Raw genomic sequence first — 18,069 nt, 5'->3', positions numbered from 1 at the left:
ATGTGTCAAATAATGTTCTTAGTCTTTTCTTCCAGTGGGGGAGACTACAATAATTTACTATGAATTAAATGGAAATCAAATTAAATACAATTTACTGTGTAACCAAAATACCAATAATGCCCAAAAGAAAAAGAAAAAACTTAGCGTGTGACTTTTAATTATAAACAAGCCCGAAATACACTGGGACTCTTATTTTGAAATGTCTGTACTATTGCAGGCTGATCCTTCATTTTCTTACAACCGTCTAAAACATTTTATATAAAGGCCATGAAGTACACTTTGTAATAATTCATCAACTTGAGTTCATTAGCAATACAGCAAAATAATTCTCACTTGTGGTCTCTGGTGTTTCCATCACTGGTCCAGACGCTCTTTTACTTCTGTCCTGTACACACAAATCGGAAAAATATGGTTGGAATAACTTTCAGAATGATTTTTTCAAGCTGATAAATGATAAAAACATTAACAGTCAATCAGAATCCCGGCTGTAACTAGCTCAAGCCTTTAAAGCGGCAAATGACAAAGCTGCAGCGCTTATAATAAACAGAACAATATCATGTGCTGGTGATAGCACAGTTGGATGATAATACAGTTATTGTTCTTGGTGTGAACTGGCCTTTACAGGGGTTTGTTTGCTGTAGGTATGAGCCATGGCCTTCAGGATGAGCTCCAGTGGTTCTCTGAGCTGTCGTCTGTCCAGTCTCGTGTCCAGGAGAGGAAGACAGGCGTTCCAGTAGTGACCCGCTGCGGTCACACACAGACACCAGCTGCTCGCCTGCTCTGCAAAACTACAACAAACACAAATCAGAGAGAGTAAGAAAGTCAGTAACAATGGAAGAGTTGAATCCGGTGGCGTTACTGACCTGACGCTGGACTGAAGCGTGCGCAGACCCTCCATATATCTGATGTGATGACCTCTGGCCTCATGGATCAAACTCTGACCTCTAACACATGCAGCGCTGCTCAACATCTCCTGCACTGAACGCACACTGAACCTAAACACACACACATGTTGGGTTTCCATGCTTTAACAGGAATTTGCACAGGCATAATGATTTTTATTCTGTACAAACTGTATATTCTCTCCCCTAAATCACAGAAAACTATTCATTTTTACCATTTCAAAAAACATCACTTAGTATGATTTATAAGCTATCCCTAAAAAATGGTCCCCAACCCTAACATCAATTATTAATCAAACTGTATGCAATAAAGTTGATATATAGATGTGGTGCATTAATAAAGTAATGTACTGTACATATACTGTAAGACTGGCACTCACAGGGCATAAGTGTCCGTATTCACCCTGTGAACTGCATACTGCTCCAGCTGCAGTGCATTATGGGTGCAGGTCACTACAAGGTTGTGGTCATGGGCCTGATGAGCGAACAGAGCGAGCTGCGTCCACACATACAGCTCCAGCACAGGGTCGGTCCACTGACAGCCCGCCGCCATCTGCGCCAGCTTCAGGACAGAAACAAACACGCACATCTCTGTATTACTAATATATACTGAGCAAAACACACACAATCAGGCACTACATCTCACTTAATGATCCTGACAGCGGCTTTTAGAGTGATTAACACTCAACTGAACACCCTAACATTCTATGTCAGATGTCACCGATCTCCTTAATTTATATATTATTGATTAAAGCCTTCTCAATGAAAAAAGTGCACTATTTGTGGCAACTGAGTCTTGCAGGGTCCAAATTCACCTACTTATACTAGTATGCACTAAAAGTATGCACTCTTTTTGTGAAGAAGTACATACTTAAGAGTGTGTAGCAGAAGAGTAGGCAAGCTTTGGGACAAACTAAAACTACTACATAATAATTACATATTTAGCAGACTCTCGTCATGTTTTTGCATAATGATGCATTTAGAAGTTAATGGCCAAATGTCTTTCTAAAAGCTCCTCTAAATTTGGATTTACTTGGTTAAAAACCTCTTCAAAAGAATCAACAGAATAAAACAATTTTCCTAAAAGTGTGGAAGTGTTACAGTACAGTAAAATATGTTTAATGGACAGTGGATTCAGGCAAGATGGACACTTTGGAGAATTTTCTCCTGAAAGTAAAAATGTATGTGTTAGTCTTGAGTTATTAATCACTCAAACCCATTTATCTGATTTTAATAAATATAGGCACTGTATTTCAACAAACTAGGTTCCCTTTCGTGGGAACTATCGACGCTACGTCGGTGACGTGATGGGAATCCTCTGCATTTTTGTGTTCGTGAAGCACTATTGTATCTAACCAATGAGAGAACGCGACCTATAAAGCATGCCCGGAAACAAAGAACGCTAGCTTCTGTTGTCTTCAGTAAGCGCTATTTGTATCTTGTCTGTCTTATTTACTGTTGTTTGTCTACCATCTCGCCAAAAAGTGATCTCTTCGTCTGAGGACAAGAGTTTCCAGAAAGTGAATAAGACACATACACAATATATATATAATGACGGAAAGCCAGCGTTTCACTAAGTGTGCGCCTCCCTGTCCGCGATTCATCGTGGCGGGGGACACACACGACATGTGTGTGAAGTGCCTGGGAGTTGAGCACGCACAGGCAGCTCTCGAGGGGGCTGTCTGTGTGCACTGCGAGCGGCTCACTCTCAGGACGCTGCGCTCACGCCGGGCGCTCTTTGAGGAGGGCGCCGCGGCGAGTGTTCCCCGCGGGTCTGGTCCCGCTGCTGCCGAGGCACAGCGAAGGCTGCACTCGTGGGGTTCACAAATGGATCTAGCAGAGGGGGGAGAGACGGGCTTTGCCTTATCGCTCCCCTTACCTGCTAGATCTAGTGTCTCTCCTTTGGTGGTGGAAGCACGCGCGGCGGTTTCTTCCCCTCAAAGGGAGGCACCGGCACTGAATATATCTTCCTCCGAGGAGGTCGATGTTGAAGGTGTCGAGGGTGGTGATGAGGGACCGTCATCCTCATCTCCAGCCCATGAGGAGCTTATGGAGGTAGTGACCCGGGCAGTAGAGAGACTAAATATAAGCTGGCCCGCGGAGGAAAGCGTTCCTAAAGTTAAAAGCAAGTTGGATGAACGCTTCCTCCCAGCTAGGTCACTACCCCAGCGTCGGGGACTGCCGTTCTTTCCCGACCTCCACACCGAGGTGTCGAGGTCGTGGAATAGACCTGTGCAGTACCGTGTCTTCAGCCCGCAGACATCAATGTACAGCAATATTACTGGGCTGAAGCAACACGGTTATGGGGCGATGCCTCGGGTTGAAGAGACGCTTGCGAGCTATCTCTCGCCCGAGTCTGCATCGTCCCTGAAATCCCCGACGTTGCCCACCAGACCTTTAAAGCAAACATCGAATCTGGTGGGCAAGGCTTATTCGGCAGCGGGTCAGGCTGCGGCATGTCTGCACACTATGTCAATACTGCAGGCATACCAAGCTGACCTGCTGGGGGAGATTGACGAAAGTGGGGAGGTAACCGTCGAAACCATTCAGGAGTTGAGGAAGGCCACAGATTTAGCTCTCCGTGCCACCAAGGAGACGGCCAAGTCAGTAGGCCGCTCTATGGCAGCCCTGGTGGCCACGGAGAGACATCTGTGGATCAACCTAGCTGATATTAAGGAGAAGGATAAACACATCCTTATGGATGCGCCGCTTTCCTCCGGGGGCCTGTTCGGCGACGCAGTTAATACTGTCGTCGACAGGTTCGAGGAGGCGAAAAAGCAGAAAGCGGCGTTCCATAGGTTCCTCCCCCGAAAATCTCATCCCCCTGAGGCTGCTGGGCGGGGCAGCCTCAGCCGGATAGCCGGCTCCTCGGGACACAGGTCCCAGCAAAAGGCTAGTGTGGCCGCCCGTGCTCCCCCGCGGAAAGCCTGGGGACCGGAGCGTGCTGCACAGCCGAAGCCTTCCGGGGGTAGGGCGGGTCTGAGGACCGTCATTATTTCCCGGAAGGCTTCCCAAAAGAAATCCTGACGCTCATGGGCCAGGGTTTCTGAGGGCAGCCCCCTCCGAAGGGGTTCGACGATTAATTTCTATCGTTCCCCATCGGCGCCCTCAAGGGACTGTTCTGCCAACCCTGCCACCCAGTGTGCGACAGGGCGCAGCAGTCTCTGTCGATCCTCCGAGGAGGTTCGGCCAGCACGTGATTCGCTTATCTGCCGGTGCGCCGCGTCAGATAAACGAGCCAAGTGCTCAAAAAACACCAGAGACCAGTCTCGAGAGGCTGGTTCCCTTAGTAGAATTTTTGGAGGAATGGAAATGTCTTCCGAATATTTCGAAATGGGTGCTGCTCATGGTAGAACAGGGCTACAGAATTCAGTTCGGTTCTCGTCCGCCCAGGTTCAGTGGAGTGATTCACACGGTGGTTGCTCCAGAGCAGTCTCTGGTAATGGAACAAGAGGTTACGACGCTTTTGCAAAAAGGGGCTATAGAACGGGTTCCCTCTCCCAGCAAAATGTCGGGCTTTTACAGCCGCTACTTCATTGTTCCAAAGAAGGATGGGGGGTTGCGTCCGATCATAGATCTTCGTATACTAAATCGATCTGTGAAGAAGTTGAAGTTCAAGATGCTTACACTCAAACAGATTATTCCACAGATCAGATCCGAGGACTGGTTTGTGGCGATAGATCTGAAGGACGCATATTTTCACATTTCCATCCATCCTTCTCACAGGAAGTTCCTCAGGTTTGCTTTCGGGGGCGAAGCATACCAATACAAGGTTCTTCCCTTCGGCCTATCACTATCACCCCGCACGTTCACGAAGTGCGTGGATGCAGCCCTGGCTCCTCTGAGACTCCAGGGCATCCGCGTGCTGAACTATATCGACGATTGGTTGATTTTAGCTCAAACAGAACGTCTGGCAGCTCAACATCGAGATGTTGTGTTGTCGCACATGAAGAAGCTTGGGCTGAGGCTCAACGCCAAGAAAAGTGTGCTGGTTCCGAGTCAGGTTGCCAACTATCTTGGGGTAATCTGGGATTCGATCACGATGCGGGCGCAATTGACTCCCGCTCGTGTGACTTCCATTCTCGGGGCCGTGAATGGGGTGAAGTTAGGCCGGTCACTCACTGTAAAACAGTTTCAGAGACTGTTGGGTCTGATGGCAGCTGCGTCCAACGTTGTTACTTTTGGCCTTCTGCACATGAGACCCTTACAGTGGTGGCTCAGGACCAAGGGGTTTTCTCCGAGGGGAAATCTTTTTCGCATGATCAAAGTCACGCGGCGGTGCCTTCGTGCTCTGGTCATGTGGAAAAAGCCTTGGTTCCTGTCCCAAGGACCCGTGTTGGGAACTTCATGTCGTCGCGTAATGCTTACGACAGATGCGTCCCTCACGGGCTGGGGAGCGATCATGAGTGGTCGCTCAGCTCAAGGTCACTGGGAGGTACACCAGCTCTCCTGGCACATAAATCGGCTGGAGATGCTGGCAGTGTTTCAGGCTCTGAAGCACTTCCTCCCCGACCTGAGGGGCCACCATGTGTTGGTTCAGACAGACAACACTACGGTGGTCTCCTACATAAATCACCAAGGGGGATTGAGGTCTCGTCCACTATGCAAACTGGTCAGTCACATCCTCCTGTGGACCCAAGGGAAATTACTCTCGCTAAGGGCGGCGTATATTCCGGGGTATTTGAATATGGGGGCGGACGCTCTGTCGAGGCAGAGCGCGAGTCCGGGGGAATGGAAGCTTCACTCAGAGGTAGTGGAGCTCATATGGAGAACATTCGGTCGAGCGGAAGTCGATCTTTTTGCCTCAGAGGAGTCAACTCAATGCCCTCTGTGGTACTCTCTGAGGCATCCAGCTCCTCTGGGGTTGGATGCCATGTTACAGACGTGGCCGAGGCGACGCCTGTATGCTTTTCCCCCAGTCTCTCTGCTCCCGGGGGGTTCTGGACAAAGTCCGTCAGGAAGGGGTAGACCTGATATTGGTGGCTCCTTTCTGGCCAACGAGAATATGGTTTGCGGACCTAGTATCGCTTCTTCACGGCTCTCCTCTGGAGCTTCCAGTCAGACAGGATCTCCTGTCCCAAGCGGGCGGCATGATTTTACATCCCCGTCCAGAAATGTGGAAACTGTGGGCCTGGCCCCTGAGGGGGCAAGGCTCATAGAATCTGGTCTCCCAACCGAGGTTGTGGAGACCATCCTTCAGTCCAGAGCTCCGTCTACGAGGAAGCTTTATATGTATAAGTGGAAGGTGTTCTCTACATGGTGTAGTCATCTTAAGGTAGACCCTGTCCATTGTTCTATCAGCTGTGTGCTTCGGTTCCTTCAAGAAAAGCTTTCAGAAGGCCTAACTCATTCCACACTAAAAGTGTATGTGGCTGCTATTTCAGCTTATCACATTCCTATGGGTGGTGTCTCGGTAGGTCGAGACCCCTTAGTTGTTCGCTTCCTTCGTGGTGCACTGAGGTTGAGGCCTTCAGTACGCCAAAATCTCCGACCTGGGACTTAGCCATTGTGTTACAAGGGCTGGCTAAGGCGCCCTTCGAGCCTTTGGAAGATGTGTCAGATAAAATGCTCACATTGAAGACTGTGTTTTTATTGGCCATCTCATCCTTGAAAAGGATAGGTGACCTTCAAGCTCTTTCGGTTCTACCATCATGTTTAGAGTTTGCACCAGGCATGGTTAAGGCCTTTTTACATACAAGGCCTGGGTACGTACCTAAGGTCCCCACTAGGGTCCCAGGTCCTATTGTTCTGGAGGCTTTTTATCCCCCTCCGTTCACTAATCCGGATCAGGAAGAACTTAATTTGCTGTGCCCTGTGAGGGCGCTGGATGCATATGTCCACAGAGCTGCCCTGTGGAGGAAATCAGATCAGCTGTTCGTATGTTATGGGTCCCCGAGTCGAGGGGGCCCAGCGTCCAAGCAAAGGATGAGTAAGTGGGTGGTTGAGGCCATCACTTTGTCTTATAAAGCCCTGGGGCTTCCGTGCCCTTGGATGTTAGGGCACACTCAACAAGAGGTATGGCTGCTTCAAGAGCTCATATGTCAGGGGTTCCCTTGGCTGACATTTGTGGTGCTGCTGGATGGTCATCCCAGCACACCTTCATCAGATTTTATAATCTTAATGTGAATAGAACTCCGGGTGCTTTGGTTTTACAAGATAGTAGCCAGGCACCTGGAGGCTCGGCGTAGTTGGGACAGCGTTCCCATCACGTCACCGACGTAGCGTCGATAGTTCCCACGAAAGGGAACGTCTTGGGTTACGAGTGTAACCCTTGTTCCCTGAGTAAGGGAACGAGACGCTACGTCACGTTGCCGTACCTCCAGCATGCCTGGAGCGCTTACTTCAGACATATCACAGAAGCTAGCGTTCTTTGTTTCCGGGCATGCTTTATAGGTCGCGTTCTCTCATTGGTTAGATACAATAGTGCTTCACGAACACAAAAATGCAGAGGATTCCCATCACGTCACCGACGTAGCGTCTCGTTCCCTTACTCAGGGAACAAGGGTTACACTCGTAACCCAAGACGATTTGCGACACACTAATTCTAATTTCGATTAGGACATATCGTATAATATGCGAATTGGGACGCAGCATCAGCGTTGCTGTGATGAGCTGATCCATGTTTTGTTCAGTGAAATCAATTTAAAAGCATCCATGTCTAAAATAAACAGAGAAATTAAAGTGTAAATGTTTGGCTACAAATAGAAAGGTAAATATAGAATAAAAGTTGGCTGCAAGAAATGAATAATTTATTATAATCCCACCTTGATGCAGTTTGAGTTTATCAGAACAATCGACCTAATGGTTCACTTACAGTATAGTTTTCTCTGCACATGAAACTCTATTTTAACAGGTTGTTACATTCAGCAGGTCTCACCACAGACAGGCTGGGAACGGTAAACTCCATCAGTCTTGAGTTCCTGTTACACTGAAGCATCTCGACTGCGACCAGCACACGGGACACGGCCGTCACTGCCTCGTTTTTACTCTGACAGACACAAAATGAAGAAGTTATGGGCTTGATATAAGATATTAAACCTATAAAGCCTACTGTATCAAATTTGATACAATCATTTCTAAGGACTCTAAATTATTCGCTGAAATTTTACTTGTTTATTTTTTAGAAAAATCTTGTTCAAATGTGAGTCTCAAATATGATCCAAGTAACATTACAAGCATCTATTTCATCTTACTTTTTGTGATATTTATATAGACAAAACATTAATATTTTTGCTCAGTTTGGTCCTCTGAATAAAACTGAGCTGTTTTTTCCTCCATATTCTCACTATATGATACTATATGAGTCATAAAAGCCTGATGTATCAAATATGATACTCAACTAAAAACACATATGCAAATTATTTTTTAGATTTTCTTTTATATTTTTCTAAAGGTTCAATTAGAAAAGAAAAAAAATCAATTATTATTGTCAGGCTAAAAGCGAGAGTTCACCCTAAAATGAAAATGAAATCATCATTTACTCACCCTGGTGTTGTTCTAATGCTGTATGTCTTTCTTTCTTTTTCTGATCACAATTTTTTTAAAAATGTCCCGCTCACGCTTGTCCATATAATAGCGTGAATAGTGACAAGCATCAAGCTTTTTAAAAAATAAGCAAAAGTATCACACAGATAGTGGTGTAAAGGTACACAAAAACGATGGTTCGGTACGTACCTCGGTTTTGAAATCATGGTTCGGTACAGCAGGGTGAGAAAACAAAACAATTTTTTCTCTTTTTTTATTAAACAATGTTTTACTGAACAAACTGTGTCTCTGTCTTTGAATTTATTCAATTATAATTAAAATTCTCTTAAGGATAAAAAATATCTATCTCTGCTAATGCTATTAGGGAACCCTATTAAAGGTTACAATTAACAACAGAGCCCAAATTATTAAATTCAGTTGCTATTTATTTTATTTTAGATAATCATCAACACTCAAATAATAATAAAAATGTATGTATTGTAAACATGTAAATTACACATAAGTAAGTTTTTGCATTAACTTTGGTTTCTTCAGTTCGTTGTTGAAATATAATCATTTACACAGTGGCTGTCATAACTTGGTTTCATGACGGATTTATTTAGGCCTTACATTAACTAACAGGCTAAGTAAAATTTAATGAATATATAGGCTAATAGTGCATTTAGCGAAACACTTAATTTCTATAGTGAACTAACAAGCTGTTGACACTGAATGGCATTTCTGAGGTAAATGTAATACTATGTGACATATTGTTTTACTGACATCTTTCCGCTGATTGAGCGAGTACAAGAGATATACGTTTCAGTAAGTTGTACTGTATCTATCTATCAACATACCTTCATGTTCATTCATGTTTATTCTCTAGCAGTGATGAAGAGATGATCGCGCTACGTGCTGCCATTTGAACTGAGGCGATCTGTCACGCCACATCAAAAAGCGTCAAAACGGCATTTATTGTTTGAATTTCGTGATAAAATGGACAGAATTTGAAAGATGTTTCTTATTGAAAGTAACAAAACTCAGAGCTTATAATTACAATATTATTGCGATGCTGGTAAAAAGCAAGCATGCCACAGGAGTCCTGAAAAGTGAAGCCAAAGCGTCTCGATCGCCCCCAGGTGGCTGGATGCAGTATAGGTCATAAATCCATGAATTCCAGTGGGATGTGAGACAAACAAACTAAACAATTAAAGGTGCAATATGTAAGAATTTTCCAGTAAAATATCAAAAAACCACTAGGCCAGTGTTATATATTTTGTTCACTTGAGTACTAACAAAATCCCAAATGTTTCCAACTATTTGTAAATCATGAGAAAATTGCAATTTTACCCAAGGCTCCGGGACGTGTGAGGAGTCGCCTGTCAATTGCGTCATACCCGCGTTACCCTCGGTTTCCGGTTTTATTTTGTAGAAACCATGGAAACACCAAGAACGCTTTAATATTTACATGTTTTAATAGACAAGGGAACAACTGTTTTGATATATTTATAGACAGAAAACTAATTATTGTTATATAGCTCAACACGTTTAGTCTTATTGTTTAAATCAAATTTTCTTGATTTTTTTTGCGAGTACCATGCTTTACCATGCCTCAGAGAAAAACACTATTTTGTGAAGTAGCTAACATAGCATAATCAGATGCAGCTTTATTTTTAGTAACAGTAATACAGAATTTTCTCCATCATACAATACGTTTTTAAATGAAATGCATGCAATTTATCAACACAAGCCATCCAGCATTTAATATGATATTGTAAAATGGATCTATCTTACTGCAGTGTGTAACAGTGTCTCACAGCCGCCGTCGAGCGAACGCACAGAGTAACGTTATAACATTTTTAACACTCTCAAATGTATCTAATATGATAAACAGAGCTGCTTTACCTCATACTCATGACCGGAAAAGCGGAAGTAGCGCCAGCGACTGCGTCATAATAAAAGTCCCGGTCTTGCTCTGCTTCATACTACAGTAATGTTAATAATCGCATCCATGAACACGATTACTTCCTATCTCAATTCTTTTCCACCGGCCGTTGAGGTGAAGACAACATGTCCCAAGACTCCGTGCTCAAACTTGGCATCATCAAGCTACGCCTACGATAGGGTTTGGTGAAAAACAAACCAAAATTTACTTAATTTATTTAACGAAAAAATTCTGCCCTTGGAAATTGATCTTGTGTGCTCGACTGTGCCTTCATGAGACTCTATTAGCTCTGCAGTTAACTCCGACTCGCCCAGATAATCACACGAGTTGTGAGGAATCAAGATTAATAAAAACATGAAATACAATGCCTAGTAATGCCCAAAACAAAAAGTATCTGTGTACTTTCTTCACAGAGTTAAATATCTCTGGACAGGAACTCCATTTGTCCAATAATAGGCAGAATAAGAGATATGAAAGCGATACTTCTTGTTGCGACAAACACAACGGATATATTCACCTCCGAGTAGAAAGTATTGTTTTCATGTCACGTTTTTATTAATCTTGATTAATAAAGCGCATTAGAACAACACCAAGATGAGTATATAATGACTTAATTTTCATTTTAGGGTGAACTATCCCTTTAAGTCCCCCACAGCCAAACTTTTGATCATTGGCATCAGCTTAATCTATTCAAAAAAGACCATTTGACAGGTGTGTTTTGTTTTTTGATGTCACCTCATCAGTGATGTCCAGTTTCTGTCCAATCTGCTGGTGAAGCAGCTGTTTAACGGAGACCCACGTGCTCAAGAGCTGCTTCCTCACCGTGACCGGCACCGGCTCAGCATTTCCATTGGAAAGTTTCAGCGCAAAGTCACAAACCTACACAACACACACAGTCAGGTATCAACAGAAGGCAGATGTCCAAACCTCCCCTCATTTTCACCCACACATCCACAAACTTTCTGCTCTTAAACTTCACAGCTTTACATATAAATCTCGTATAAAATAAAAAAGTTTGTTTGAGCCAGCATGGTGCTTGACGCGTGTTAGAAATTGATAAAAACGTAAGCGAGATTAGCTTCTCATGTCGAGTTTGAAAAGAGCAGTGTTAGGAAAAGTAGTTAGTGAATAATTTCCCTATACTAAAAAGGCTTTCATGTGGAATTACCGCTGATATGTGCAGAGGAGGGCCTGTAAATCTGCACAAAAGACAGCAAAAGGAAATTTAATTAGAGGGATCGTGAAGAAGGGAAGCAGCAGAACACATGAGGTGTTTAACTGTGTATTTAGTGGCTGAGTCAGACTGTGAATCTATCTGTGAATCTTCTTATGCCTAAATTTAAGGTTTATATATTTGAATTGCAACTTGCAATTGAACTTAGCTTGTTTTAAATTCAGGGCCAGCCTTCAGCTTTCCAAGGCCCTTGTCAGAGAGTATATTCACAGAGCCTATTTATGGTCTGAGATCAATGCTTCGCACAGGGGCAGTTTCCCAGGTGAGCTCCAGTGTGCATGTAGATAAGAGTGTCTTTGTTAAATGCTGCTTGGTGTTTCCAGCCTCAAGTGGACTAAAAACAGCTGCTCACCTCTAAAGCTTTCTTAATGTCCTGCATGGCAGCAGCGTCCAGCTGAGGGCCGTGGGTCAAGCCTGATTTCTCCACGTTTTTTCCTCGCAATTTCTTTGTCTTTTCAGCTGGCAGCTGAACGTCTCCCTTCTCTGCGTCCTGTGATTCTTGATCGGCATGTATAGACGTCCCATACCACGGCTGGATGAGTCCCTGAGCAACAGCGTCACAAAGCATGACCAGAAGAACCACTTCCCTGAAATAAAGCACAGACACAATCAATATTATTTAAAAAATAATATATAAAATAATGATGTAATCATATAACAATTAAATAAAATTACAAAATAAAAGAATTATATAATAATAAAATTAAATTTTAAAATAAAATAATAAATACAAAATTACATAATTACAGAATGATAAAAATAATATATAAAATAACGATGTAATTATATAATAATGAAATAAAATTACAAAAATAAAATAAAAGAATGATAAAATAATGAAATAAAATTATAAAATAAAATAATAAATACAAAATTACATAATTATAAAATGATAAAAATAATATATAAAATAATGATGTAATTATATAATAATGAATTAAAATTACAAAATAAAATAAAAGAATTATAATAATGAAATAAAATAATAAAATAAAATAATAAATAATTACAGAATGATAAAAATAATATATAAAATAATGATGTAATTATAGAATAATGAAATAAAATTATTAAAAATATATAAAATTATGCAATTACAGAATAAATAAAAAAAATAAAATGAAAAGGCACAACTCTCTTTAGCAAGAAATGATTGAGTACTAGTAAGGACTGATGTAACAAACACAACTAATAAAGTTACACAAAATAAATAAATAATAAATAAATAAAACAAACAAGACACATGATCCTCAACAATACACATGATTTGAAGAATCATTCATGTCTGAAGCTCAGGTTGACCCACGCACTGAACTTTAATACTTAGGGGCTGTTTACACACAACACTGTTTTCAACTAAAAACTGAAAGTCTTTATGCGTTTTGGCCGTTCATTTATATGACAATGGCGTTTTTGAATTTGTGTTATATTTTCAGTCTATAGAAGTCTAGTGTTTCTTTACAAAGTGGCATTGCCATCTACTGGCCTGGTAGCAGAATACAGTGTTTTTAGTCATTTTCACAGATCTGTGTGAACGGATATTGTTTTGACAACGTTGTCGTCTGTATGCGAAAAACACGAAGGAAAAACTTTTCCGTTGCCGCGTAAACGTACCCTTAGTACTAGAGGTTTCGGCACATCAATATCAGCACTAGTTAGAATTGAAACGTCACTAATAAAGTAACACAAGCCCATGTCTTACCCAGCATGCCCTGTCTGTCTGAGTAGTTCTAGCAAACGGCTGAATGTGGGCAGGAGAAGCCGATGCGCTCTGGTGGCCAGCAGCCAGCTGTTGTAGTTCCACAGATATACGGCTGCATTAGCCACCAACCACGCCTCACATAGCTCCGCCCCAATCTCCGCCCCTCGCAGGAAGTTACTTGTGGCATAAGCTGATAAATCCTTAATCCAATCACTGAGGAAAGATGAAAAAAAGGCAAAGACAACCAATTATGCTGCTGTAACCAATTACAGCAGTTATGTCGCAGCAGTTCTAAATCAAGACAATTTTAAGTCATTACTTTTATAAGATAATTACATTATTAGTATGTGACTTATATCACACTTGCTCTAAAAAAAAAAAAAGAATTTATATTGATTCACATTATACTGACACACCTACCAACAACATTTTTAACATTTTACTATTGTATCCTGCACTTTTATGATGCCTTTATGTCAACACAATGATCATATGGCAATTTGCACATACCATAAGATGTATTTAAATTCTATGTTGCAGCTTCTGGTTAGTTGCTAACTGAATTACACTGACTCTGTACACAATAAAGCCGAATCTGATTTCATCTAATCTCATTTGGATGGCCGGTACATATCAGAGCAGCATGTGTAATAGTTTGCGCTCACACAAATGCTGCTGTGTTCTTGATGCTGCTGAATATGTGATCAGCAGGTCTGTTCATGATGCACAGGGTGTCTGTGAGCTTTCTTTATCTAGCTGTGAGTCGCAAGCTTATTGTTTCATGCGGCTTATAATTTGAGAAAGTCATTTAATGCATGCTGGGATGTGGAATAGAACAGCTCTCTGTGATTATCTTGTCTGTTCAGGTCCACATCAGCAGCAGGAGCTTAATATAACATGCTTAATATCCAATCAGTTTTTGAGATGAGAGTATGTTATAGAGCCAAGGATGTGTGTAAAGGAGTCAGAGTTATTAATATCAGTGATACTAAAATAAGAGTGTTTTTGTTCACCTGTACAGGGTCCAGTGGGCATTATCCTCAGGTGGGCGTGTCCGTCTTTCATCAGGTGCTACAGCAGAGCCATTCAGTTCCACCCCCTCAGAGCGGAGTTTAAGGATGGTTACCTAGACAACACAATACTGTGCTTTATGGGATGCCAATTTTGATGAGAACTTGTTTGCTTCATATTTTTTTTGTATGCACCTATAACAACAAATATTTCTGGTGTATTTAATCAACCCTATAAATCCTATTGTATTAGATTCATTACGAATATTTCTAAAGCATATTTTCTTAATGCTAAACATGATCAAAACTTTGCTGATAAATCTGTCGCACACAATCTACTACAGTCCTGTCGTCTGATTGATAGTTTAGACTGTTTTATCAAGTAAAAGTCTTCTAGTACAATTGTACAAATGTCTTTCTGCTGTGAAATCTGCACTAATTTTTATCAAGTAAACATAATAACTTTGATATTGTTAGTAATATTTAAACTGGACTGAAGCAACTTCGGTTTACTTAATTATCCAGATATAATTTTTAGAAAAATCATTAGTATCATTGTCATAGTATGTGTTTTGTGTCTTTAGAGACTCGTGAATCATGAGGATTCAGTTCTGTCTGTAATTCCTCTTCCAGTTCACAAGTGTCTGCAGTCAGTGTCATCTGTGCAGATGGGGCTGATGGGAGCCAACGGCTCACACGGTTAACACAGGATGACTGAGGATCAAAGCCTCGCAAGTCCACGAGGAACTCACATCCTTTCACTTCCCCCGGATGGCACACTCAACAAATTAAAAGGACGCCTTTTGAAAAATCAACCCCTTCAAAAACAGAGGAAACATATTCGCCGAGAACAAAGTGATGTGCTATCAAAGAGAAGTTGCTCCGACAGGCCTCTGCTTTTGTCAAGGTCATCACTTCTTTGTCTCACACCGAATTCATTGTGCCAAATCTGTACGTGCAGTTCAAAGGAAACGTGTCTCTGAAGACATAATTACACAGATGATCCTGGAGGTCTAATGCAGTCATTAAAAGAACTTCACATTACTGAGTGAGACATCTTCATTTTCTTGATTTCTTAAAATGTGTGAAGGAGTATTTCACCCAAAATTAAAATTCTATTATTATTTACTGACTTACAAACCCATATGATGTGGAACAAGGAGGATAATGTATTAATTTTCATGCATATCATTTTCATATGACATTTACAAAAACACAATTTACAAATTCTTCTTTTGAGCTCCACAGAACAAAGAAAGTGAGGGTGAATAAATGATGACAGAATGTTAGATGAGCATTTTCTTTAAACATATAATAATAATAATAATAATATAATATTATATATGCATTATGATAATGGAATCCATATTATTACTTCTGAAGCAGATATAATCATGATAATTTATGTATAATTGACAGAGGATTTCTTCCCCACAAACCATTTAAGCCTCTGTTGTTCCTCGCGTGGTGGTCAAATACCCAAAAATTAGTTTATTTCAATTAAATGAATGTAGTATATTTTAGTTTAATAATGTTTTTTATTTAATATTTTGTATTTTAGGGGATTTTACTGCAAAAAATTATATTTATATGCAGTAGTTATAATCCATTTATTCACTTTTTGAGCATGGACCTGAAAATGAAATTTCCAACTTAAACTGTGGTAAATCTTGAATCTTTGAAACACAGATTGAAGTTTGGTCTCTCTTTAAAGAAGACAGATTATTTGGCAGATTATTGCTCAAGTTAAAAAACTTAAAAAAATAAAAATAAAAAGTCTAAAAAAAAGTGATAGAAGTTTATTATTGAGAAAAATGCACAAAAAATATTTTTAAATTTTATATGAAATGTATATTTTCCAAAACATGTTTTGCTCTAAAACTGTGAGAAAATCAAAGCCATAAATCTATACAAGTTGTGTTACAAATTTAAAGTTGATATCTCAAAAAATAAGCTTTCATTCAGATTTTGTTTGGGCGCAGTACCAAACACTTCCACTAGATGAGATTCGTCTTGCATTCGTTTCCAGGCCACGAACAATACAAGTGTGACTATGTCTTTCAGGACCATGTAATCTTTTCAAATCATGATTTTTTGTTGTGTTCACGTAGCAAATGCCAAAACCTTTACCAAGTTTTGTATCATTCCAATGAAGTAAAAAAAAAAAAAAAAAAAAAAGTAAATTTTTTCAGTCAAAAATGACCGAACAGCAGCAGAGAGTTCAGTGCAAACCTGATTCTAAAGATTTCATTAGCATTTGATAGTGTTTAGGGTCCTGAATTTTATCATTGATTGGCTGTTGGGGCGTGGGGTTTGCGCTTAACTGGTTTGGAATCAAACATAATTACAAAATGCATTATGAGGGAAGAGTTAAGTTAAGAAAGCAGCAGTTTGTACCTCAGCATTGATGAAACGGACCTCAGCTAACAGACGCAGCAGCTCTCTCTGCGTGAGTTCGTCAGTCTGGTTTCTCTGCTCTGGACTCGCTCTGTTCTTGTGTTTACCTGCAATGATTGATTCAATCAATAGAACTCATTTGCTAATGTTATAAACCTTCAGATTGGAAATGTGGTTCTCACACAAGCCTGTGAAAATGCATACAAACCGAATTGTACCGTCATTATTCAGAATTATGACAGATTGGGATCAGTTTGTTTCTGACATGATTCCCTAATTGAAACATCATGATCTTCCCACTGGTGATTACAATGCCTTGATCTCGTTTTGTCAAGCCTTCAATTCTGACATGATTTGAATGCAGCATCAGGATCTTATTCACTAGCAGCTCGATTCATATGTGTAAATAAATAACACTGTTTATCTTTCTATTCCTCAGAATCAATGAAGCCCCAAGGATGCGATGAACTTATCAGTCACTTCGGCACGATGATGAAATGGATAACTCTCAGAAGACTCAAAGCTTTAGTTTAGGCTCGTGAAACATTAATGATAAATGACAGATGGATCGAATCATTCTTATCAGTTCTAGGCATCACTCCTGGATTTTTAAGACTTTAAAGAAAAGCTTGAAACGAAAGCCTAAATAAATCTTTGAAGATAATCAATAAAACCAGCAAACATAAGTGTGCATAAAGTAAAAACATACTTCTGATGGGTAAAATGGATTAACTCTACACTTAATATCTAGGAAAGAAATGTCCAAAATCCAAGTAGAAATTAGTATGCACTAAAATAAAAGCAATAAATAATTGATATAAATAATAAAGGTGAATTGTGTCATTTCTATGATACTAACTTCAACAAACATGCAAACATAAAAACGTATGCAAGTGTTTCAGTCTTCAGGGAAATCAACTTATGTATGACTTACTTCCCCTACAGAGAGTATGAACATTAAATGGGAAACCAGAAATTAGTTTAATATTACATACTTCTCCTGTAAACTTATTTTGAAAAATGACCTATATCCACCACATACAGTAGCTCTACATCATTTCGTTATCCCTCGCTCTCGTGGGGGTCACTTACTCGTGTTTTTCCATCGTCCGTCATCATAAAGCAGACAGAAGCGACAGGCTGCCCGGCACACATCAAAAACCTCCTGTTTTCGGGAAGTCTTGGCTAGTGACCCCCATAATTTCACCCTGTCAAAGAAAGAAACAACACAGTAAGAACATGAGACCAAACATTTCAATCTGCAATTTCCTATGCGTGTTCACTTCAGTCATACGAAATAATGAATTCCTCCTTTGGCTCTGCTGGTTTTATTCACATGTTCCCTCCTCGTGGAAGAAAAACAGAAGAAAATATTTTTTTTTCCCTGTAATGATGTCCTGGTGGGCCCGTAGCCT

General features: G+C 40.7%; 1 protein-coding gene across 1 annotated transcript in view; it reads right to left on the bottom strand.

Moving 5' to 3' along the window:
* LOC137020469 (cilia- and flagella-associated protein 46) overlaps positions 1-18,069 on the bottom strand; it is a 75,614-nt gene that overhangs the window by 40,861 nt on the left and 16,684 nt on the right. Inside the window, exons 13-22 of the mRNA XM_067386082.1 lie at positions 17,747-17,862; positions 16,655-16,761; positions 14,261-14,373; positions 13,248-13,460; positions 11,898-12,132; positions 11,047-11,190; positions 7,780-7,890; positions 1,283-1,464; positions 864-995; positions 613-788 (exon numbers count right to left, since the gene is read on the bottom strand). Of these exons, the coding sequence (XP_067242183.1) occupies positions 613-788; positions 864-995; positions 1,283-1,464; positions 7,780-7,890; positions 11,047-11,190; positions 11,898-12,132; positions 13,248-13,460; positions 14,261-14,373; positions 16,655-16,761; positions 17,747-17,862 (1,529 nt within the window). The remainder of the gene's footprint in view (positions 1-612; positions 789-863; positions 996-1,282; positions 1,465-7,779; positions 7,891-11,046; positions 11,191-11,897; positions 12,133-13,247; positions 13,461-14,260; positions 14,374-16,654; positions 16,762-17,746; positions 17,863-18,069) is intronic.

Source organism: Chanodichthys erythropterus, chromosome 5, assembly GCF_024489055.1.
Source record: "Chanodichthys erythropterus isolate Z2021 chromosome 5, ASM2448905v1, whole genome shotgun sequence".
NCBI classification, from domain to species: domain Eukaryota; kingdom Metazoa; phylum Chordata; class Actinopteri; order Cypriniformes; family Xenocyprididae; genus Chanodichthys; species Chanodichthys erythropterus.
The sequence above is the reverse complement of the archived record's forward strand: the minus strand, read 5'-3'. Positions and strand labels throughout refer to the sequence as shown.